We start from the raw sequence: 24,987 nt of genomic DNA, 5'->3' as shown, positions 1-24,987 counted from the left end.
TTATAGTTCAATAATGTGTGTAAAAAAAAAAAAAAAAAGTTTTTTTTTTTTCAATTAAAATGCATTGTTTGTTCTTTTTTTCTGTTGCCATTAAACTTTACAACGCTAGATGGCAGCAGTCATTACATCTTTTGCAGCAGAATGAACATTGAAATCTATTACGATCCCAACGATGACTAAGGACGAGAGGATGCAGTCGAATCCAGCTGATTTTTGGACATATTTTAGAACAAATGAAAGCAGTCACGACTTTGTCAAGAGTCATAAATTCTGCAACACCCAAGTCCCTTCAATACTACAAATATATCCTTTTTTACTACAGTATCACAATATAGTGTGTCGTTGCCCCTGTACTTGTGACCATGATAAGTATCTTGAAGCCAGATTCTTGACAATACACAGCCCTACTTTGTACTGTCATGAAATTTCAAGTTCAATTCCCCCATCTACCTCCTGTTGTGAGTATCATGAGTTCACATTAGCAGATAAAAGTGTGCCCATAGCAGTTTCACAATGTGTCACAACATCAAAACGCATAAAAGATTTGTTTTATGAAAGCATTTTTTTTGTAATACATGTCTCAGAAAATTCTTAAATGATTATAAATTGCTGCTATTTACCCAATGGGTGAGGGGAAATAAAATAATGGAATATAATCAATAGAATCAAATGTTTTTTCCTGTGTGTGTGCTTCTGAGTTTTTCAGTTGACTATAAAAGCGCTTCATATTTTTAACATCTGAATGAGACAACTCCTGGTATAATGTAACTGTTCACATCTGACCGATTCTGGTTATCACTTCATCTTCCAAAAACTTTAGGACACCCCTGAATTCCATTTTGATCTATTCAAAGGCAACCCTGCTACATACAAGCATTTCATCCCTGACTATTTTCACGTTGGATTACAGTTGAACCCAGTTTTGTAAGTGGAGGCTAAACAATATATAGCATGAGATTTAGAGTAATGCTCTCCCTGCTTATATGTCTAACTCTTCCTCTGTGACCTGAAGTCATTTATTTACGATCTATATCATAAGTAATAAGCTGTCATGAGTTGCAGCTGTAGCAGGAGTAAAGCCTTTCCTGGCTTACCCCCTCCTCCCTTAAATATCTTCTTCGCTCTCTTAAAGCTGGAAACATTATCGCCCGAGGGTTCTGCATCTGCCCAGGGGCCTCCTCCCAATAGGACCAGCCTGGAACGCCTCATTAGGCTGGCATCGTATCTCGATGCCTCAGCCACTTGCGAAATGTTGGCCCGTTGCCAGTCTTGAACAGCTTTAAAAGAAGTCATCAGATAACAAAGTGAAGTAGACTCGTATGTCATCGGTATAGAAATATGAGTTGGGGAGATCTTACTACCAGGTTCCTATTTATCCCCCCAGAAATTAACCAATACGTTTCCAAAGTACAAAAATAAAACAGGGAAAAACGCCAGTTACTGTTTTTTCCGCACCATGAGGCGCACTTAAAAGCCTTTAATTTTCTCAAAAAACAACAGTGCGCCTTCTAACCCGGAGCGCTTTGGGTGTTTGTTTATAAACACTTTCATGACTCTGCGCAGACTGAGCCGACACGCCGTGGGCATGATTATGTCATTGCGTCATCACGGGTTGGGATTTACGACGCACATCATGGAGGACGGCTATGGAGTGATATTACTGCCACCGGTTTGAGCTAGTGTGTCTTGGTTGTTGTACACTCAAAATCACTCTGCTGTGTGTTCAACTAGTCATACACGTGCGTTCAAAACATGCGCTCTAGCTGTCATACATGCGCTCAACTTCTCTGCTGCTCACTCAACATTTGTCTGCTCACAACACCAGTCTCACGCGCTGCTGCTTGAAGCCTTTAAACATCAATTGAACATCGTTACCATGGGAGTGAACGGAGTTGTCAGAACACTTAATAAATTTTGACTTTATCTGACTGTTTTGTTGACATTCCCTTTAGCACAGCTTTATCTAGTGGTTGCATAACACAACCCCAGTCAAAAGTTAGACTGTATCTTTTATTCTATGCGCCTTATAATCCGGTGCGCCCTATTTATGAAAACAGTTCTAAAATAGGCCATTCATTGAAGGTGCTCCTTATAATCCGGTGCGCCTAATAGTGCGGAAAATACGGTAAACGTCGGTGAAAATGTCAGTAGAAAGATGCTTTAATATGTAGAAACCCAAATAAAATATTCTTCGTTTTACTTTCGTTAGTGTTTTTTTCCCGGACGTTTCTTAAAAGCTTCCTCACTGCTACAGTAAAGTTCTGTCATTACATGCACTCTAAATTTAGATTCTGATGGCTTGACTGTTCATCGGATAGTTTTACTATAGAACAAAACAGTCAAACTTATCTGTCAAGTTGACTTTAATGGTGATTTGCATGTTGACCAAACAGCTCTAGTTTATCTACTTCAGAACAAGTTTTAGTAATTTGTACTAAAAGACGATTGGAGCCAATGATGCTGTATTCTAGTGGCTGTGGTGTGAATTGCAAGGATACAGTTTTTGCAGATTTTGGGATACGATTGTCTCAGAATAAACAAGACCTGTAAATGATGAATCTGTGTAATTGCTGATCCACATTTAATGTTATTTAACACACAGAATCCTATGTTTTACACATTTTTTTGTTTTGTTTTGTAAATTAAAACGATATATTTACAAATACAAGTTATAAATATGAATTTTATATTTTTGGATATCACAGCACGTGTGCAACCATTACATATTTGCAGATCACTCTGTACAGTTACAAATATTGAGACAAAAATAACATATAGTGAAAGTGTCTACGGCAGTTATTCCCAACCTGTGAAGGTAAGTAAGTAAGTAAGTAAGTAATATTAAATAAAACAATACTCAAAAAAGTATATACTTTAAAGATCAAGATAATACTGAGAACAACACAGGAGTTCCAGAAAATCAAGGAAAAGCCTGAACAAATAGAAACATCTTAAGATGTTTCTTAAAGGAGTCAGTAGACTCTATCAAGCGCAAAGAGAGAGGAAGATCGTTCCAAAGCTTAGGAGCAACAGCCTGGAAAGATTTCTCTCCTCTGGTCCTGAGCCGTGTGCGAGGAACCATCAGTATATTCTGATCCACAGACCTCAGAGCCCGAGCTGGGGTGTAAGGCTGGATCAGATCAGTGATGTAAGGAGGAGCCTGACAATGAATAGCTCTGAAAGTAAGAACCAGAATTTTAAAGTTGATCCTGAAAGAAACTGGAAGCCAGTGAAGAGTTTTAAGGATCGGAGAAATGTGAGTTCTTCTACTAGAGCGGGTTAGAATTCTCGCTGCAGAGTTCTGAATCAACTGCAGGCGAGACAGCTCCTTCAATTATTCAATTGCAAGTGGGCCGCAAAATCGTTTCCAAAATGGTATCATTTTTTTGTGGGAGGGTGGATGTAATTATATAAAAATAAAAATACACATAATAATGTTTTACATGTTAACACGTGTTAAGTTTAAAAGGATATTAAACATTTTCAAATATTGTTTTCATTATATTGAGTATTATACATGTGACAAGGAAATGAGAACGCATTATAATGCCTTCGTATTTATGGGGTCGGACGTGGGCCGCAAAGGTTTTTGAGACTTTAACGTGGGCCCTGAGTCGGAAAAGGTTGGGGGACCACTGGTCTAGGGATCATCCACGGAAGATTCCTACAAACTTTTCTTCGACTCCATGGGAAAGAGAAAAAGAACCAAAAACAACTTTGGAAAATTTGGAATTTCTGTACATTTCCAGTCAACGGATGGAAACACTTAGCCAACAACCTTGATGCAAATACTATTTGACAGAGTGAATATCATGAATCAATATCACCAGGGCGATACACTCCAAGTATCCACCGTTGCTTGATTCCGCCGCTCTATTTATGTGGTATGGATCTGAGGCACTCAGGATATGGCATTAATCATCGTTTTGAATTTGTTTTGATGTGACTCTGACAACAAGAGTGCTCCCAGCGCACAAACAAATGATTGATGTGCGACTGCTTCCGCTTTAATGTAGCATTTGGCAAGAAATTATGTGTCTCTGTTTGTTTGGCCAAGGCCTTTTGGAAGAAGCCCAGCATATTTAGAAACAAATCAGAGTATGTGTAAAGTGGCCAATGGATTTCACTCAACAAACCGCAGCGAGATAGATGACGAAGCAAAGTCACTCACTTGTATTTAGCTCGCTTTCACAATTACAGTACACGATGAGTTGGATCTGAAACAGATCTGGGGCTAAAAGAAGACCCTTATCACCTTTTTAACATCCTACGAACAATAAGCTGAAATATATTTGGAATTTTTGTACATTCTATTAAAACATCTCATATGAACTGACTTCAATGTCATAATGGGATTCAGCAAATGCAACACAGTTTTGTAAACACTTTTTTTTAATATTGTTCAAAATTGAAAGTAAATATGGATTTAAAGCATGAGGCCAACCCAAGACACACAATATAGGTATATATAAATACAAAATATTTTAGAAATTTGAGTTCAGCTCATAGTGAAAATAAGTGCTGTGTCAGAGGAAAAATAAAGAAAGGGAACTTCAATGACTTGGAAATTTAGAGACAAATTAGTTATTATTATTATTATTATTATTAAGCTACAAGTCTTCTAAAGAGTAGCCTAAATATCAGATTTTTATGTAAGTTAAAGTTAACCCAAAATGTATATTTCACAAATGTTCTACTCCCCATCAGGTCGACTAAGCGTTGGGATTATTGTCAGAGTAATATGTGTCTTTTTGGAGTTAAAGACATAAAATGTTTATTCATTTTAATGTAGCGACTGGAGCCAAGTTGTCTTTACTAAATTTTCATCCAAAAAGACACTTAAAAACATAAAAATACTGCTCGTCGGTAACGTCAATCTTGTATTGAAGCCTCGACATTAGGATTTGTTTACAGAACAACATAAACAAGTCTTTCCTCATTGAAACGCATTGCAAGTGTCAGGAGTTGAAAATGGAAATAAAAATGAAAAACGAAATTGAAAGACATAATTAAGTATTCATATATATTATCCGGTTCTTTTATCTCTTAATAAAACAAATATAATATAGCTCTTGTTATATGTTAAAGGGCAACTAATGTGTTTATACTTTAAAGGTCAAGATAATACTGAGAACAACACAGGAGTTCCAGAAAATCAAGGAAAAGCCTGAACAAATAAAAACGTCTTAAGATGTTTCTTGAAAGAGTCAGTAGATCCATCAAGCCCAAAGAGAGAGGAAGATCGTTCCAAAGCTTAGGAGCAACAGTCTGGAAGGACTTCTCTCCTCTGGTCCTGAACTGTGTTCAGGAACCATCAGTAGATTCTGATCCACAGACCTCAGAGCCCAAGCTGGGGTGTAAGGCTGGATCAGATCAGTGATATAAGGAGGAGCCTGACCATGAATAGATCTGAAAGTAAAAACCCGAATTTTAAAAGTCTCCACCTTCAAGAGACTCCGCTCTCGTAAACACTTGTTCGCCCAGATTTCAGAGCAACCTTATAAAGTAATACGTTGAAAACATGGTCATGATGAGGGACTTACTGCATCTTCGAGAGGAATACATTAACATTTGAAACATGTGAGTGAGTCAGTTGAAATAAGGATACTATTACTATATAGGGAAACTGTTTGGATTACAATTTTTATTTAAATATGTTTTGTTAAACAAACTATTGATGAGGGGTTGGGCTTATCTGTTGGCAGTTTGCTGAATTTCAGGTTAGAGTCAGTAATGTAGGCTTTCGATTGATATATTCAAAGACTGTAATAAACCCAGAACTAGTAGAATTCTTCTATCTATATAGAACCGCTGTTTGTATCGCACAGAATAGTCACCACATTAAAGCAGCTACTTGAGAGTTCTATAAAGGCAATTAAAAAAACAGCCACTTCAACAATACTCCATTATTTAAATCTGCTTATTTACCACCTGAATGTAAAGCAAAAGCAGCTTCTCGATCAATTAGGTTTTCTCGCTCGCAGGCATTTCTCGGATCCAGACCTGACAAGTCTGAAGAAACAATGAGTGCATTAGCGGCTGGCAAATAAATAGGGTGTAAAAGGTTTAGTAATCGCAGGCCTCAGCAAATAGAAACCCATCCCATAAGAACGACATCCATTTTATTTCATGCTGCATATCAGAGTTTCCAACCTACTGCAGTCAGCCCCACCTCTTAACACTGATTTGGCTCAGAGACCGTGTTCCCTGATGGATGATGGACTCTATCTTACCTTGGAACTGACCAGAGAGAGACGTGCCAAATGGCTGTTCAACTACTGATAAATCACTGCCGGCCTTCATGAAAGTTATCCCAGATCCGATGGGATGGAGGGGTCACTATCACGGTGCAAGAGAAGGCCGAGACACATCTATCAAAGTGCTTGCAGAGTCAATTTTGGCACTAGAATATATTGGAGGACCTCATCCGAATATATTTGAAATCTTCCCCACCCTTTTGCTTTTAGGTGGGGACACAGAGACAATAACGTGGTCCGCATTCATCCACAGATGTCGGTAAAAAGTGCTTTAATGGAGAGGAAGTGTGTACTGGAAAATTACTGCATGGTTATGCCACTAAAATAAAGCAATAAAAAACTAGACAATTTGCTTGTCCAAAAGAAATTGCAGTGTGAATGCTGAATCTGCTGAATCTGCTGAATCTGCTGAATGTGGAAACTGAAATGCTTGAAGGTATTTTACTTGTATTTAAAGTAAAAAATGGATGGCAAAAGTTGAAATGATCACGTAAAGGAAAAAGGAAGGAAGGGAAGAAAAGAAAAGGAAAACAAGGTAAACGATGAAATAGAAGTAGTAGTAGGAGAAGTAGTAATAGAAGTAGAAGACCTTGTAGTAGTAGAAATCGTAGTATAAGTAGTAAAAGTATAATGAGTAGTAGAATTAGTAGTAAAAGTATAAGTAATTGAAGTAGTAGAAATAGTAGTACAAGTAGTAAAAGCAGTAGTCGTATTAGTAGCAGAATTAGTAGTTATAAGTATTAAAAGTAGTATTAGAAGTAGAGGAAGTCGAGGTGTTAGTAGTAGTAAGTAGACAAAAGTGTTGACAATGTAAAAACAGGGCTTTAAGGCATTACATGTTTATTTTCTGTCTGTTAGTCACACCATACACAAAGTTGTTGCTACTTGATTGATAATCATTGTTTTAATTCAACAAAATTTGACATTCATTTTTAACAATTGTATATAGTACGTCAATAAGCAAGAGTCATTGTGTATCTAATAAAAGCAAAAATCATAATTCAAAAGCTTCTGATGTTAGTAAATCAGGGGCAGATGCACGATACAAAACACTATAAATAGTATAAAGACCTTAACTTGTACATGTTGTACATGTTCTTCCCTTCGTCATCTTTGCTCTGTTTATGGAACAAAGAAGATACAATAATATCAATCATCTTTTTTTTGAAGCATTAAACAATCGCGGACTGAGCTAGTTTCTTCTGCCTAATTATCCCCTTAAGACATTGTGTGCATTGATAATTAATCTCAAACGAATTGTTTTCAGATGTGATGTAGAAAAACAACTTCACAGTGAATCATCTTTCTTAACTGTGGTCAACGAAATACTCTTCCCTGTTAATCAGTCCATCTTCAGCTGGCTCTGGTAAAATAGAACCCGCTACACTTATACGATGAATCTGGCCGAACCAAAGACATTAAACCACTACATCGATACAGTTGAAGCAGCTCAGAAGAAGAACACAGCTTTAGACCAACTTTGTTTTGTCGCCGACTGCTTCGCAACGGATGTTTACTGGCAGATCGAGAGACACGTTCATGCTAACTTTAATTTACACTTTAAGATGAAACGAACAATAATCCATATCCTGGGAAAAAATCTGCAGTGTGAAATGACAAACAGTACGAGTTCAGTTGATTGTTGAGCTGGAAATACACCGTTTCCACTTCTGTTAGGGTTACCCCAGGTCTCAGGGCCGGATTATCTAACGAGGGTACCTGAGAAAAATCTCTTAAAATAGTGTCACAACCAGATCTAGAGCTTGTAATCCATGTGTTTGTGTCTTTTGTCTGGACTTTTGTAACAATTTTTTTTCGTGTCTAAACAAAGAAGCTTTCTCGCCTGCAGTTGATACAAAACTCTGCAGCGAGAATTCTGATCTGCTCTAGTAGAAGAACTCACATTTCTCCGATCCTTAAAACTCTTCACTGGCTGCCAGTTTCTTTCAGGATCAACTTTAAAATTCTGGTTCTTACTTTCAGATCTATTCATGGTCAGACCTTCCATCAGTAGATTCTGATCCAGCCTTACACCCCAGCTCGGGCTCTGAGGTCTGTGGATCAGAATCTACTGATGGTTCCTGAACACGCTTCAGGACCAGAGGAGAGAAATCCTTCCAGACTGTTGCTCCTAAGCTTTGGAACCATCTCTGTGTTTGATGATCTACTGACTCCTTCAAGAAACATCTTAAGACATTTTTATTCGTGCAGGCTTGTTCCTAATCTTCTGGGACTCTTTTGTTTGTCTTAAGTGTCTTGATCTTTTAGAGTTTTTAAATATGTAGATATTTTTAAATGTGTATTGCTTTTCATTGTTCAAGCACTCAGTGCCTCTGAAAAAATGGTTTTGGCCTCCTGTAACCTTTTGAAAGATCTAAAAATGTAAATAATAATTGCGTTTGAACTGGAATTAATATGACTAGGTGTTGTAGACGGAATTAGCGAGCGACACAGGCAGTGGTGTGACAAGTTAAGGTAAGCAAAACCATTTAATTTCTGATAATATGGCATTTACATCCCACAATTATCACTAATCAGTCATCACTGTTGTTAAATTATATAATTGATTATGATCAGCAACATGTCTGCAAGATGGTGAAAATGACAACCTTTTGAAACAGGCTGTGAATGCCGTGTCTCTCCTTCGGTAGTGAACATGAGACATGAAGAAATATTGCAGCTTATGAGCCCGAGTCAATAAAAAAAGGGAAAGAAAAACATAGCACTGAAAGCAGGCCGGTATTAAGATGGAGGGCTGGATGAGTTGGAGGAGACGTACAGAATGAAGGTGAGAAGACAGGATGAGAGTGTGTACAGAAAGAAAGGATGAAGAGACAGTAGACGAAGAACTAACTCGAGATAGATTGGGACATTCGGAGAAACAGACGGTGGTCTCATGAATAAGTGCTGCACCCTTAGGGTACAGATGTAGAAAAAGTTTTCTATTCTTGAATGTTTCTTTTTTTGACACCGTAATTTTGAACCGCGACAAATCATGCTACCGTTATGTATGTATATCCTGCTATTAATGTTGGACCTCAAATTGCACTCATCAGTATGTGTCTGTACAAAACTCTCTCTAACTATTTACTTACTAGAAAAAGTGCTTAAGCCCCGCCCACTGAAAACATGTTTTTCTGTAGATCAATTCGGTTGCAGGGGTATGGACTTAATCCATGGCTGGAATATTCTGTATAATATGAACTGTTGTTTTGAACGCACGCAAAATTATACATAGTATAAGTTGTAAATAATATGGGAAATTATGGGAATGTATTATGGGGTTCACAATTATTGTTTCACTCTAAACGTATTTATATACATTTTTGTAATTTACTTGAATTTTTTTAATCTTTATCTTTAGACTATCATCTTTTTCTTTTTCTTTGTTTTTGTTCTTATTTTATTTTGATTGATCTTTTATGAAAAAAAATTGCTGTAATTGCTGTGGCTAATTGGAAAAAAAAAATGTCCCAAAGGAGACCTCCGGAGGGATCAATAAAGTTCTACCTTACCTTACCTTACCTTAAATCGCTAAAAGACTCTACATATTGCGCCATGAACACACATTTCATAATCACGTTAATAATGAGCAAATGTAATAAACAAATGGCGACTAAGATTTGTTGAGACGGAGGGACCTGTTTACCACAATGTCTTAAAGTGATAGTTCTCCCACAATTCAAACTTCACTTATTTTCTACTCACCCCCATGTCAAATATGAGGTTGGGATTATTTTGAGAGTAATCTGTTCCTTTTTAGAGTTATAGACAAGCATGTTGGAGCCTGACCATGAATAGCTCTGAAAGTAAGAACCAGAGTTTTAAAATTGATCCTGAAAGAAACTGGCAGCCAGTGAAGAGTTTTAAGGATCGGAGAAATGTGAGTTCTTCTACTAGAGCTGCTCAGTATTCTCGCTGCAGAGTTTTATATTAACTGCAGACAATACTCGCAATATCCTCTCAGGGTACTTCTGGTCTGTATTGCTTGTTATTCTTTAAACTTCTGCTATAAAACAAGCAGAAAAGTAAGTGTAAAGTAAGTGTATTTTTGGACAAAGAAGAAGACAATCCGAACCATTAGTCGATATAGTTTAGGTTAGGTTAGGTAGAAATGTATTGATCAAATTGTTTTTCCAATTAGACACAGCAATGCAGACGATTATTCATTGAAATAAAAACAAGAACAAGAACAAAGATAAATAAAAAGAAAGAACAAAATGATACAATCTAAGTCTAAAGATAAAGAACATAGGTCAAAGACAAATAACAAAGACAAAGGATACAAATATTAACATAAAATAGAATGTCAAGATACTTTCGATATAAGAGTGAGTAGAAAATAAGTGTGAATTTAAGGTGAACCCTTTAATGGAGTCGCACCAAAATAAGTCATGGCCTGGGATTATTTGCAGTAATGCACGACTCACACAAAGAGCTGCTATAATAGAATTGGTTTCTTAGCCAGAAACAAAAATGCATATTTATAAATCTGTCCATAACAAGATGTATGAGTCAGATATTGGGATATCGTTTTCCATTCTTAAAAGATAAAAAAAAAACTGTATTGGAAGACATCCGTAAGCTGCGTTCCTTATCTTATCTTAAACACTAACATCTTGATAGGTCACTATATACATGAACATTAACCATCTTTGACTCCATGTGTTCGAACGCACCATCAATAAATATATTCCATCCATATAAACATCTCCATCAGTTTCTTTCTCATCTCCTCCAGATGAAAACCGCCTCTGCTGTTTGACTCAAACATCTCTGATGGGTAATTGGCCACGAACACAATGAGTTTTCTTTGACTTTGTATGGGTTTAATTGGATCCTATGATGCTTGTCACTTTGTTGCTTTTGCCTGTTTCTAATGTTAACCCTCCTACACCAACCGCCGTCTGCTCACAATTTTGCTTTGTTAGCCACTAATATATTCTGAAGTATGCTGGATGAAGAAACACTATTAAACAGCACGCTCAGGTGTTCAAGCTACCTGCTATGTTTATTCAGGTTTGTGGGTTTAATGACTGAAAACAGATCTTTAGCAGGAACATGTCACCTAAATAAACCTTATTTTAGGTAAACTAACCAGTGATGACAATCACAAAATGACTTAAAACGCTAATGAAAACAATCCGCTTGTTGTTTTGGTTGACTTTAAAAAGCAACGTTTGAATAAAGGGATGTAAAAGGACTGGAGAAATAAGTTTTCGCTTTATCTTAAGAAAGAAGAAAAATGACTCTGCAAGGTTATTGGTTAAATTTCTTTTCTTGATGCACATCTGAGGTCGGGGAACAGGTGAATTGTATTTGATTGAATCTTTCTTTGAGTTGAACCGAATGTGAAGCTCTTTATTGTGATCATTCGTCTACTACTGAGATTTGTTTAAATTAAAGAAAAAATTGTCAATCAAATTAATTTAATTTGCTCTTTGTTGATCTCCTTCATTTATCTCAAGTAATTTGAACTAAAATGCCTTTAAAAAATATATATATATATATATATATATATATATATATATATTTAAAGAGGAAAAAAAACATTGTAAAGAAGATCATAAACTTAATGAACTTAAAATTAAAGTGTGTCTTAAAGGAAACTGTAGTGTCGCGTAGGAGAATTTGCAACAGGGCCACACAGAATTAAAATTAAAAAGATATATATTGTATTGTTTAATACTGTTTCAGTGGCATTTTATTTTAAATAAATATATATGTTTGTTTACAAGGTAACATTAAAAAATGCAAAATGGACTTTACCCTTTTGGTACTTCAGGGTCAAGGTCATCCGAATGCTCATAAAACAAATGTGTTTGTGTTATCCCTTTTGTTGTCTCTGGCTCAAGTTGAATAAACTTCCTGGCTTCTATATATTTATATATATATATATATATATAAATATATATATATATATCTATATATATATCTATATATATACTGTATATATATATATATATATATATATATATATATATATATATATAAACCCTTGACCTGACAGTGAAGCTTTTTGAAGAAGGGTCCGTAGATGCCGCTGTGGACTGTGGAAAATATTGATAGTTTTAATTTCTTTTTTGAAAAGTTCGGGGACCCCTGTAGTCCAAAATTTCACTTTCAAAATACTGTAATTTATAACAAGCTATGATTTATCTACAAAACTCAAACACCGTCTAAAACCAAAGACTTGGGACTTGAGTTCAGTAGATGGCGCTATTTGTTTCACAATGTTTCCTCTTCTTTTAATTTAGAAAAAGTTAAGCATATGTATCTACTAAAACTAAAACACTGTGTAAAACCAAAGACCTGGAACTACACAATCAATATAACTCTTTACCATAGTCTCTACCACGTTGACAAGAATGAAAGGTCAATGAAAAAAAAAAGAATCTGCGACGTAGACCAGTTAAATGTCAGGATTATATTCACGGACTGAAAAATGTAAAGATACATATTTTGTCCTGCAAAAAAAGTGCATGAAAAAAAACGCTCTGGGTATATTTGATTGTATGCAGACGATGGTGTTCTGTATGTGTGATTGTCTATTAGCTTTAATAGACTTCCACAAGGTACGCCTGGTCATCTGAGTCCTTTTTAAATTCAGAAACTTTTTTTCTTTCTTCAGATAAGAAGGTAAACACATCATGTCGTGTCATCGCATCCCACTGAGCACTTGAAGTGTTGATGAATGACTCCTTAATTTAGACAAGAACAGCGGGAGTGGAAGGTGAGGCAGAGACAGAAATAACGGCCGTCCGAGCTGAATGCTAACAAGATTCTTGAAAAACACGTCGAAAATGAAACAAAAAAAACCTAATCAATTCCAAGACGCCTGTTGCAAGATACTCTGGAGGGAGGTGAAATTGGGGAACAAAAGTTGATAAAATGTCTCGTTGTGAAGCATTACACGTAAGATAATCAACGAGAAATGTGTTGTTGTTTACTGACATTGTTCACGAATCTTTCGCTAATCAAGATCCTCTCCTTTGGCAAACACAACGCTGTGGTTTCACCCAGACGCACACTGGCTGAATCCAAACATTGACTAATGTACTTGTTATGTATCCCCTTCTGCCTTTTATTTTCCGGATGATGAACGAGTGGGCAGCGCGGCCCAAAGTTAGAGTGCTGCTTCGGCGTGATTACAGAGCCAGTTATTGGTCCGGCCTTTACTTGATTAATGCCCACACACTGACTCCGCGGAATTCGCTGACTCCAATCAGGACTTTTTTCTTTTGACATTGGAAAAAAAAAACACATTTATTTTCTTGAATCCAGTTGTACAAATAATAGAAGTGGGGAAAATGAAACTGGTGAGACTGTATTTAAGACGTTAAATGACTAGTTTGTATCATCTCAGTGATAATATTATTCATATAACTTAAATACTTATTGGATTATCTTGAGCAGAGGTTCATTCAACTCCATTTCCTAGTACTAATAAAACTGTAAAAAAAGCTTTAATAAATATTATTGCAGCTTTAGCAGCAATAGATTGTTTTTCCAATCAATATGTTTTATCTTGACACACACACTTCTGCACTTCAACTGCTTTTCCAATTAAGAACATTTCCTGAAAATTGAAAACCTTTCTACCCTTTTTTTTTTTTTAAGAGATTTTAGTATTTTTTACAACATGACTTTTTCAAATGAATAGAAAAAGCCTTTGAAAAATGCATGTCAGTTAATAATTTTTAATATTTTTATATATTTATATTTTTAACGTTTAATTTAAATGTAATTTTTTTTTCTCCAAATTCTGTCTATCTATCCATCCATCCCTCCCTCCCTCCCTCCCTCCCTCCCACCCTCCCTCCCTCCATCCATCCATAAGGATTGACAAGCACAATAAAAATTGTAAAGGATTTTTTTGTACTGAAAATAAATCTTAAATCACCATTTTTTTTAACAGATGATTGTATAATCAATTAAAAAAATGAATACCAATATGTAATTTTATGTCATCAATATGGACATATTTTTAAAGGCAGGCTCAAGACTCACCTATTTATTTTAACTTTAAACTAATGTTAGCTTTTAAACATTATTGTTATAATTATGTATTATGTTAATTTCAATGGTCTCTATGGGACAAAATGGCAGCAGCTTTCTGGTACTAACTTGCACAACCTAGTAGAAAATATAATAGTTAAGCTTAGTTAATATAGTCAAGCTATGACAAATACTGGAAAGATGACCATGCAGAGTATTTATATATACAGAAAAAATAAAAGTACATTCATAAAATGATTACATTTAATATGTGTATAACAACAATAATAATAATAATAATAATAATAATAATAATAATAATAATAATAATAATAATAATAATAATAATAATAATAATAATAATAGTGTTTTTTGTTAAGTAATTGAATGTATTTTTAACATTATTAATTACCATACGTTTGTTTTGTTTTCCAGTAGATCGTTTTTTTCCTACTTTGTCTGTCCAAATGATGTCCATTAAAAAAATGCCAATATTATTCCCTCAAGAAGAATTAGAGAATCTTAAAAGCGGTGGCGGCGGAAATGACTCTGCATCGGATGATTGATCGAACGCCTACTTTCCACCAGGTGAAATAGTAAGTTAATGTTCGGCATTTGGTTAATGATTAGTTGCCGTTGCATCGGAGGATCCATCAGATTGTCATGAATAATGCAGACGACTCATTATCCAAAGCATTTTGTGGAAGTCCCACGAGAGCCTCGCGGTTTTCTGGCAGATGCACTTTTCCTCGTGTTTTGACGCAGTTATTGAAGCCGTCTGTCACTTATGCACAGAAGTTGTGATGCGTTTTTTTGTCAAGGATTTCTGAGGATTTTGCCATCGTTCTGCGCTGCCCTTCGAAATTCATTCATAGTATTTTTAGTGTCAAGGAGAGAACCAGGGTCAAGCTGTCAAGTCAGTGCTGAGAGTGTTTTTGACAGAGAAGCAGGTGAAAGAATTTCAAGTTAATGTTCGATAAGGTACTTGACTTTGTTCCCCTTCATCTGCCATTACAAACGAATCGAGTTTCTTTCTAGATGTCTTAGTTTGTGATAGTTTAATAGTTGTTATGCCTCGGGATTCAACATTGGGATGATACGAAAAAGGAGTAAAATGTAAAGAAGTTTTCAAGAGTTTGTCAAGAGAAATCATCAGGTTTGCTGTGGAATATCATATAAATTCACTAAATTCCTGTTTAAAATTCTAATAGTCTGTTTTTGTCATTCATAATTTGACTTTTGACAGCTGCACAATGTTTTTGTTAAGTTATAACACTTTGCCCTTGCACTGTATTCTTTTTATTGCACTTTGTTCTTGTTTTTTATGAATCTAGGGTCTGTTAACTGGAAACTCAATTTCCCAGAAGAAGATCTCCAGAGGGTTTAATAAAGTCTATCTATCTATCTACATTAACACAAGGACCGGGAGTGTTAAACAGGTAAATCAAGAACAATCAAGTATTGATTGCTTTTTCAAAAAACCCGAACGAGATATTCTTGTGGTAATATTTAATGGTCTAATTTAATTTATTTTTTCCTTTTTTAGTAAACGCTCAACTCATGCTGAGGTCTGCAATTTGCACCTTTAGAAATGAGGTAAGCAGCGAAAAAAATCCATTAATAATGTCGCCCGACCTGGCACTTGATTGACATGGAAGGACTGTAATTGGTACAACAGATGTGATCGTGTTGGCAGAAAAGGTTGGCTAAAAACGGCTCACGATAAACACCAGAACTTAATGGAGATATAACACGAATCTCTGACGCCTTGAGCGTGTGCGACCTATATTTAGCTGCGCCGACGCAAATTCAAATGAAAAGACAAAACCTGGTCTAATTAATGGAGAAGCTGGAGTTTAGACCGATGAAACTCACAGGCGCAGGAAACCGTCGAGGGGATTCTCTGCTCTCTAGGTTATTTCATAAAGTTGGTTTATAGTCCATATTAACAATCCTGGCCTTCGTCGCACCTCCTTAATATGGTAGGACTTTAGAACGAGGAACACATATTAACTATAATAAGCCACTTAAACATGTATATTAAAAGGAAAATCAGCTAATTATTAACCATAATAAAGTACGCACTCACACCTTGTGCATTGTGAATATATTCTACTCTTAATAGTATGAGATCAAATCCAAATTACTCAATCATAATTAATAGAAAATAAATAAGTTGTTTAAGAGCATCTTTGATGAAAAAAAACACTCTCTATTGTAAGTACCATGAGATACTGTCTCTTTTTTAGCAAAACAAAAAGCAAAAATATACTAGTACTTATAGCATCCTAATAACTCAAAAACAGGTATTTGTTATTAGTTAAATATTTTAAAGTTTCAGCATAGTAATACTTTGGAAACTTTTTGATCATTATTTTTTTGACAGTTATAATGTCAAAAAAGTTTCACGCTCAACAGTCTTTTTCTACTGAGGAAGTATTAACAGCATCGTATTTACCTTTCAAATACTTTATCTGAGCGATAAGGGTGCTATTAATACTGGCATAGTGTTGAGTATTATTAATAGTGAATTACTAAATGGAGAGAAGGTAGTTTCCACCAAAGTTGATATTTAATTACTTATTCATGTCCTGTTAATAATCAGTATTTAAGGTGTACTTCAGCGTGAACTCATTAATATCCTGCTATTAAGAGTAGAATATATCCACAATAAACAAGGTGTGAGATAGTACTTTATAATGTTTACTCAGTGGCTAATTTTCTGTTAATACACGTGCGAATAAGTAGTGTATTAATAGTTAATTTCTAAAGTGTTACCCTTAATATTCTATTATCGTTACACTATGGATTTCCCGGAAGTTGTTTTTCTACTTTCTGTCGGACGTTTAAGTGACACTCGCAGCAGGTAATTGACATTTCAGCCTCCGCAGTATTGTCCGGGTCAACCGCTGACATTTGCACGAGGTAAGCAATTCACACTATAATAAATTAAACGACTGAGTGGAGGCCTGACAACATGAGTACCTCCATTACAGTGGCACTCGTGAGGGAAAGTTGAATTCCCCAAAGTTTGATGGAAAATTATGAATGCCATTTATTCGAGTGTTTGTTGTAGGAGGGGTTCTATCCAAACGAACGTGAAGTGATTCGCTAACTCACATCTGAATAATATATAGGAAATATTTGACTTTCAGCTGTAGTTCAACATCATAAAAAGGACACATTTAAGGAAACCTTTGGCAACATAGTCCAGTGATTTTACTAAATAATATCAATTTCAGTGAAAATAAAATCATTGTAATCTCATAAAAGGACAGATTTAATGACAAATTGGCAACATATGCCATTCAATTTACTAAATAGCATCAAATCTAGGGAAAATAAGATCATTGTAATCTCATAAAATGACAGATTTAATGACAAATTGGCAACATATGCCATTAAATTCACTAAATAGCATCAAATGTAGGGAAAATAAGATCATTGTAATCTCATAAAAGGACACATTTAAGGACATTTTGGCAACATATGCCATTAAATTGACTAATTAGCATAACATTTAGTGAGAAAATATCATTCTAATTTCATAAAAGGACACATTTAATGAAACTTTCGGCAGCATATGTCATTAAATTTACTAAATATAATCAAATTTATTTAAAAAAGATCATTGTAATCTCATAAAAGGACAAATTTAACAGAAACCTTTGTCAACATACTCCATTAATTTAACTAAATAACATCAATTTCAGTAAAAATAAGATCATTGTTATCTCATAAAAGGACACATTCAAGGACATTTTGGCAACATATGCCATTCTTTTACTTAATAACTTCAATTTTAGTGAAAATAGGAACATTGTAATCTCATAAAGAACACATTTAAGGAAACTTTTGAAGAAAATTCCATTAATTTCACCAAATAAAATGTACTTTCTCGCACAACAAAGTATAAAATATATAAAGTATATAGTAATGTAATGTGGAGCTATCGCTAATGCTAGCAAGATGACAATGTAAATGCGGAGTCTTACTTCATAAACATTAAAGAAGAAAAATGGGAGCGATTAAAAAAAAAAAAAAAACCATAACACATTTATATACACGTTTATATTTGTTAAACAACAACAATAATAATAGTTTTATTTGTTGTATTTAAATAGATGATAATTGTGGTATTCGATGCCCAGCTAGTAATAGTAATAGTACTCATATATTTAGAGTATAAATTAGGTTAAAATTGTATCGTACAACAAACCAGATGTATGAGATTCGGACATAAATATGCATCTATACAATGAAGAAGAGACGTCTTCCCGCCTTCTGGACTCACCTGACCTCCCCGGGGTCTTCTGTCACCAGCACGTCTGTTTTACAGCTGGCGATGGGATTGATGGACAGTTCGACAGGCGGCACCACGAAGCTCTTGCTGACCGGCAGCCACAAGCCTTGACCCAAACTGTACAGCGACCTGCATCAGACACAAATGTACCTTAAATCAGAGTTTATTTCAATAATGTACATAAATGAATTTTCTCTAATCTATAAATGCAGAAAAATACAATTTTTCCTGATGATTTTTATAGGCAGACTAAATAGGTTATCGCCCACAGCGACTGTTCCCGTTTTATTTTTAACAGGATTGTTGATCAGCTTCAGGTTTCAACTTTAAATTAGCAAAAACCCCTCAAGTACTGGAAGTATGTTCAATTTTTAAACGGGTAACACAGAAACACATTTAAAGAATAATCATCTAAATGTCATCATCTGGTTTTCCAACTAAAAAAATGAAGGTTAACATATCCCGAACAAATTATTTAGTGCAAGTACAGGAGCAGGTCTCTCAGTAGTAGAAATAGTGGTGTAGTAGAAGTAGTGATGGTCATGAAGCTTCATGAAACAGTGTCATTATTGTCAGAGTCCACTAGATGGCAGTCTCTAAGCTACGTTCCTTTGTTTTGAACAACTGATCTAATAAAACATCATATATTTTTAAACGTATGGTGCCACCTACCGACCTCTAAACAATATGACACTGTTTCATGAAGCTTAATGAAACAGTCTCATTATGTTCAGAGGCCAATAGATGGTGGTCTCTGCTCTATTTTCCTTTGTTTTGAACAACTGATCTAATAAAACATCATATATTTTTAAATGTATGGCGCCACCTACTGACCTCTAAACAATATGACACTGTTTCATGAAGCTTCATCAGGCGATCAGTAGTGAAACTAGCATTGGCCTGATGAAGCTTCATGAAACAGTGTCATTGTGTCATTATGTTCAGAGTCCACTAGATGGCGGTCTCTAAGCTATTTTCCTTTGTTTTGAACAACTGTTCTAATAAAACATTACATATGTTTTAAACTGATGGCGCCACCTACCGACCTCTATGCAATATGACACTGTTTCATGAAGCTTCATCAGTCCATCACTAGTAGAAACGTCTGATACTTTACTTTTTGATTAAAAAGCATAACTAAAAAGCCAGTTAAATAATAATAATCACATTTTTAAATAAGAACATTACACTAAAAGTACCCCAACTCAACGCTCACTAGCATCAAGGTAGAGCCAGAGTAAAATACGATGTTAAAAACGTATTTTTCAATTAATTTAATTTTCTCTAGTAGACATATAAAACCATGTATTTATTTATTTATTGACCAAGAAATGTCCACAAAAACATGTTTTTAGGATATATATTTATATCCAGTTATCCAGAAAATAACGTATAAAGTTGCGTTTAAATTGTTGTATATTTGGCCTCTAAGTACTGCAAGTACTATGGTTTCTTCTGGTGTCGGAACCGTGTTTATTCCTTTAATTCAGTTTTCAATGTCACTCACAATGTTGATTCTGTTTATGGATGAATGTTCTGATAGTAATTGGATGTTGCATGATGGGAAATAGACCCCCGTCATCTCATAATCAGTGGAGATGGTTTAATTTTAATTTGCAGAATGTCGAGTCCAATATCGTCTCCTGACTGTAAGCGACAGAACCTTTATTAGCAGAGTTCATGTTCGGAGTGATTCATCCATCACTTCTCGACACTAAAGACGTGGACGATGAATTCAACTTCGCGTCGAGACGGCTTCGAGTGAAACTTCAAACAAAGACTGTGTTGGTTTGATTATCATCTCCGTATTAGGTTATGGAAATGATGTGCAAGAGGTCGAACAAAAGGTCAAAGAAAGATTTGTTGGAGATTGAACGCCACGTGAGACATTCATTGAGAGTTTAAACACTTACTCAAGTCACCGAAAATTATTCAGAAAATATTGACCATCATGCTTTGCTGCTTTATTGCCAGACAAACAACATGTTTGAACCTCAAGAAGAAAAACGCAGCTTGATCTTATCTCATTGTGTTTTTGAGTGATTATCCATCCACCCACCCACCCATCTATCGTTTAATCCATCCATCCATCATCCATCCATCCATCCATCCATCCATCCATCCATCCATCCATCCATCCATCCATCCATCCATCCATCCATCCATCCATCCATCGACTAATCCACCCACCCATCCATCCATCCATCCATCCATCCATCCATCCATCCATGCATATATTGGTTAATCCATCCATCTATCCATCCACCATCTATCATTTAATCCATCCATCCATCCATTAATCAATCCATCCATCCATGCATCTATCGTTTAATCCATCCATCAATTCATCCACCTACCCACCCATCTATCGTTTAATCCATCCATCCATCCACCCATCTATCGACTAATCCACCCACCCATCCATCCATCCATCCATCCATCCATCCATCCATCCATCCATCCATCCATCAATTCATCCACCTACCCACCCATCTATCGTTTAATCCATCCATCCATCCACCCATCTATCGACTAATCCACCCATCCATCCATCCATCCATCCATCCATCCATCCATCCATCCATCCATCCATCCATCCATCCATCCATCCATCCATCCATCCATCCATCCATCCATCCATCCATCTATCCATCCATCCATCAATCCATCGTTTAATCCATCCATCCATCCATCCATCTATCCATCGATTAATCCATCCATTCATCCACCCACCCACCCATCTAACTATCATTTAATCCATCCGTCTATCCATCCATCCATCTATCCATCCATCTATTGATCCATCCATCCTAGATATTTATACTGAGTTTCAAATGTTACATTCATTTGTCATATGATATAAAGTTCTGTTAGTATCGTGCTGGTGGAAAACGCAACAGAAAAGTGCTACAGTCGAGAGACTTGTGCGACGACCATTTCTCTTCTTTATAATTCATAATCACATAGTGGGCAACAGCTATTTGGTGAAGGTGGATTTGGCCCCGACTCTCCTTCAGATGTCACACACAATAATCCCATCACGAATGAAACATGGAGCAAAAATGGCAGTAAAAGCATTTGAAAGCAGGACTGCCCCCTGGGCTGACCGTCCTACCACAAGGTTGTTGGTTTGGTTCCCCTCAAGTGGGGACTCCAATCTCTCCCTCTCCCCCCCACAACAATCCCTTCACCAAACACACACACGAAAAAGAAAAAGTAGACGTGGATTTGATGCTCACAGATGTCAGTAAGAAATAATGCACTCACCTGAATATCCTCTCAGGGGCCTGTTCTCCTGTAACTAGGTCATAGCCTTTCTCCAAGTGTTCGTACGGCCATGGACTGTGTCGGGAGAGAACAGCTGTGAGCGTTTTCACCTCTTACAAATGAAGATAAAACAGATATATATATATATAGAAGTGCTGACTCCACATGTTCAGAGTTTGTTCACATAAAAACATGTGAATATAATACAATTTTTGTTCTTTTTACAAGATTTAAAGTGAGTAAATGATCACGATTCATTATCAACATGTAAAGTTGTTAATCTATATTTGATTTTAACTCAAAATGATAAAAATAAACTTCTTATCAAACTTGCTACAAAACAATTGTTTAAGACCAGACTGTCAGGGTTGAGGGTTGGACTCTTGAGCTGTGTCTCAAATCAATGGAGTGCATTTTCAGGTGCATTTTCAGCAACAGTAGGAGGATGACTTGTCTTCGGCGTAAATATCTCGAGAATATTTTGTTTCTCGTATATCTTGATCCAAACAAAATGTGTCGATAGTGTTCCTACAGCTGTTTGAAATCATCGTTAAATAGTAGTACGTACACTATCCTGATGCATACTAACCTCCAGTGCACTAAGAGAAGTATGCGATTTGAGACACAGTACTAGTTTTGTTTCCCCTGCTGGGCTTTTTTTCGATATTGCATGCCATATGCTCTGTCTGTCTATTTGTGTTTGCCATATTCCCGCCACGTGATCAATCACATGACCCGTCACGTGACCAGTCTGCTCATTACCTCAATTATTTTAACCCGTCTCTGTTCATTTTAGACCCAGTTTGTGTTCAGTCATTGTCAGTTTGTACCAGTTGTAGAGTAACTGAACTTATTCTGAGATCTTAGTTTTGATTTTTTTTGTTTACTTTAAAGCTTTTTTATACAGTCTTGTAAATGCTTTCAACATTTTCTGATTACTTGATTCCTGTTAAATGAACTTTTGAATTAAAGTAATAAAAAGATATTTTGGAAGCATCGGAAAGTTTAACAGGACCTTAGCAGTAGCTTGCAGCATCAACATTCAAAAACCAAGACCATCTGTTTTGATTCCACTGACTACGGCTGTTCAGAGCCGAGTTGATCGTTCAGACCGGATGTAGGATTCATTTGATGTGGTAAATGTTCTACTTTAAAAACTTTTGAAATGCTGAAACAAAATCTTAATTGACAGTATAGAAAAAATAAATGTAATATACTTTTTCTTGCCAATCTAGACACTCCTTACTGTGTATCAGATATAAGAAAACTATGTCGACTTAAATAAAGCTGAATATACTCAATTTACATGTTTTGTTCTTATATTATTTCTGTTGATTGTCTTTGTTTTTGGAGCCCAATAGATGGCGCTCTTTGTTGTAATCTCTAAGCAACTATTTGAATAAATCATCTCATCGTTCTACTGATATTGGCCCATCACTGGTGCTAACCACTGCACTGCACCTTGAATTGCTGTTAAACTTTCATTTTTCTGGCACTTTTTCCACTACACAGTTCCAGCCCTACTCTCTCTTTCTCTTTATATTATATCAAACATCAATTATATATAGTATTTTTCTTGCTAATCTAGCCATTTCCTACCATGTATCAGCCGTTAGAAAATGATGTTAAAGCTAAATTTCCCCATTTACATGAATTATTCCGTATTATTTTTCTTTGTGTACAATTGTAAAGCAGTTATTACAATACTTTTGTGTAACAGTAAAGCAATACTAATCTTAACTCTCATCTTTAATTCCTGAAAAAGAGCTGGTTATACAATCTTTCTTTCAGCAAACTACATAGAGTTTCGGTCCAGGGAGTGGGGAGATTAATCCTGACAAGCAGTCCCGGTCTGACGCTTTTCCTTCAATTAGAACGGAACAAATTTGTGAAACTTCTCTCAGAGTCGTTATAATGACGCATTGACACTCGCCCGGCTCATTGTCGAGCAAAGTCAAATGAGTGTTTTCGTCCCAACTTTTCTCCTTCCAACTCGGTTTCCCGTTTTTTTCTTCCTTCTCCACGGCTGTCTCGTGACCTCCCTGCAGTTAGCAGTTATTACCTCCCCTCCTGCCTTTTCCATCTTCTCCTCTTTACCCCCCACCCCCCTCTTCTGAACACTGCCTTCACTTAAATGACTCTCCTCGTCCATGTTTTAGTCCGTTAGCTCCAAATTGCATATATCCTACAACACGGGCGACTATTCCACGAGAGAAAAGTTTAGATTGATTTTTCACACCTTTTGATTTTATTGAGTCACGCGCATCCTTTCCTGATAATCTCCGGCGTGAACGATTCACCCTCGTTTATAACCAGAACTAATGCAGACGGACGGAGACGACGGGGTCGTTCACGTTGAATGGACGGAGAACGTTCGGACTCACCCCTCGTTTTGACCCCAGTCGGAGCGAACACAGAGATGATTGTGGACGGGATCTGGGGAATAACCGTCATGACAGCTGCACTCTCCTGAGACAGAGAGGGAGAAAAGAAGGTTCAGAGTGTCAGGAGTTTGCGTTTTAATTGTCAGCGACGGCATGGATTAGAATGGGAATAAGCTTGGTCGGCTCATTCATTACACAGGCGTCCGTTTATACAGTTGTGAGGAAACCAATTTGAGACGTCAGTGTGGCACAATGAAGGAGTGTCGTACGATGTTTACCAGGACGTACTGATGTAAAAGTTTTCAGCCACTTGGTGTAACCATCATAACCGACCAAAATTACCAGTGACATGCATAATCATGGTTAGTGAAGCATTGACTGCTTTAGTGTCAGAATTACAAGTATATAAACCCGAAAGGGAAACTTATTCAATTGGCTACTGATCTAATCTCAACAGATTTATTTTTTAAATACGTGTTTTAATTAATAATTTCTCAACAAGTCTATATTGAATGTTTGTGATATGTTGTGGAATATTAGTCTACATCTTCTAGATCTATGACAGTCATCGATTGTGGATAAATATCAATTTATAACATCATAAACCTGTCGCCTTTGACATCGACATAAGAGTCATAGCTGAAATATTATGTTTGAACAATCAATTTATTTAAAGTTATGTATTCAAAATCTTTAACCTGCCATATTTAATGATCATCCCTCAATAGCCTGAAAATCTAAATTGGTTTTAAACAATCAATGGATATAGAAAAAGATG

General features: G+C 36.0%; 1 protein-coding gene across 1 annotated transcript in view; it reads right to left on the bottom strand.

The window, feature by feature from the left end:
- The window catches only part of astn2 (astrotactin 2), a 407,558-nt gene that overhangs the window by 180,042 nt on the left and 202,529 nt on the right, over positions 1 to 24,987 (bottom strand). Inside the window, exons 8-10 of the mRNA XM_087790735.1 lie at positions 24,210 to 24,294; positions 21,826 to 21,900; positions 18,550 to 18,687 (exon numbers count right to left, since the gene is read on the bottom strand). Of these exons, the coding sequence (XP_087646861.1) occupies positions 18,550 to 18,687; positions 21,826 to 21,900; positions 24,210 to 24,294 (298 nt within the window). The remainder of the gene's footprint in view (positions 1 to 18,549; positions 18,688 to 21,825; positions 21,901 to 24,209; positions 24,295 to 24,987) is intronic.

Source organism: Callionymus lyra, chromosome 5, assembly GCF_982586985.1.
Source record: "Callionymus lyra chromosome 5, fCalLyr1.hap1.1, whole genome shotgun sequence".
NCBI classification, from domain to species: Eukaryota; Metazoa; Chordata; class Actinopteri; order Syngnathiformes; family Callionymidae; genus Callionymus; species Callionymus lyra.
Note: the sequence above shows the minus strand (reverse complement) of the source record. Positions and strands in the feature narration are given on the sequence as shown.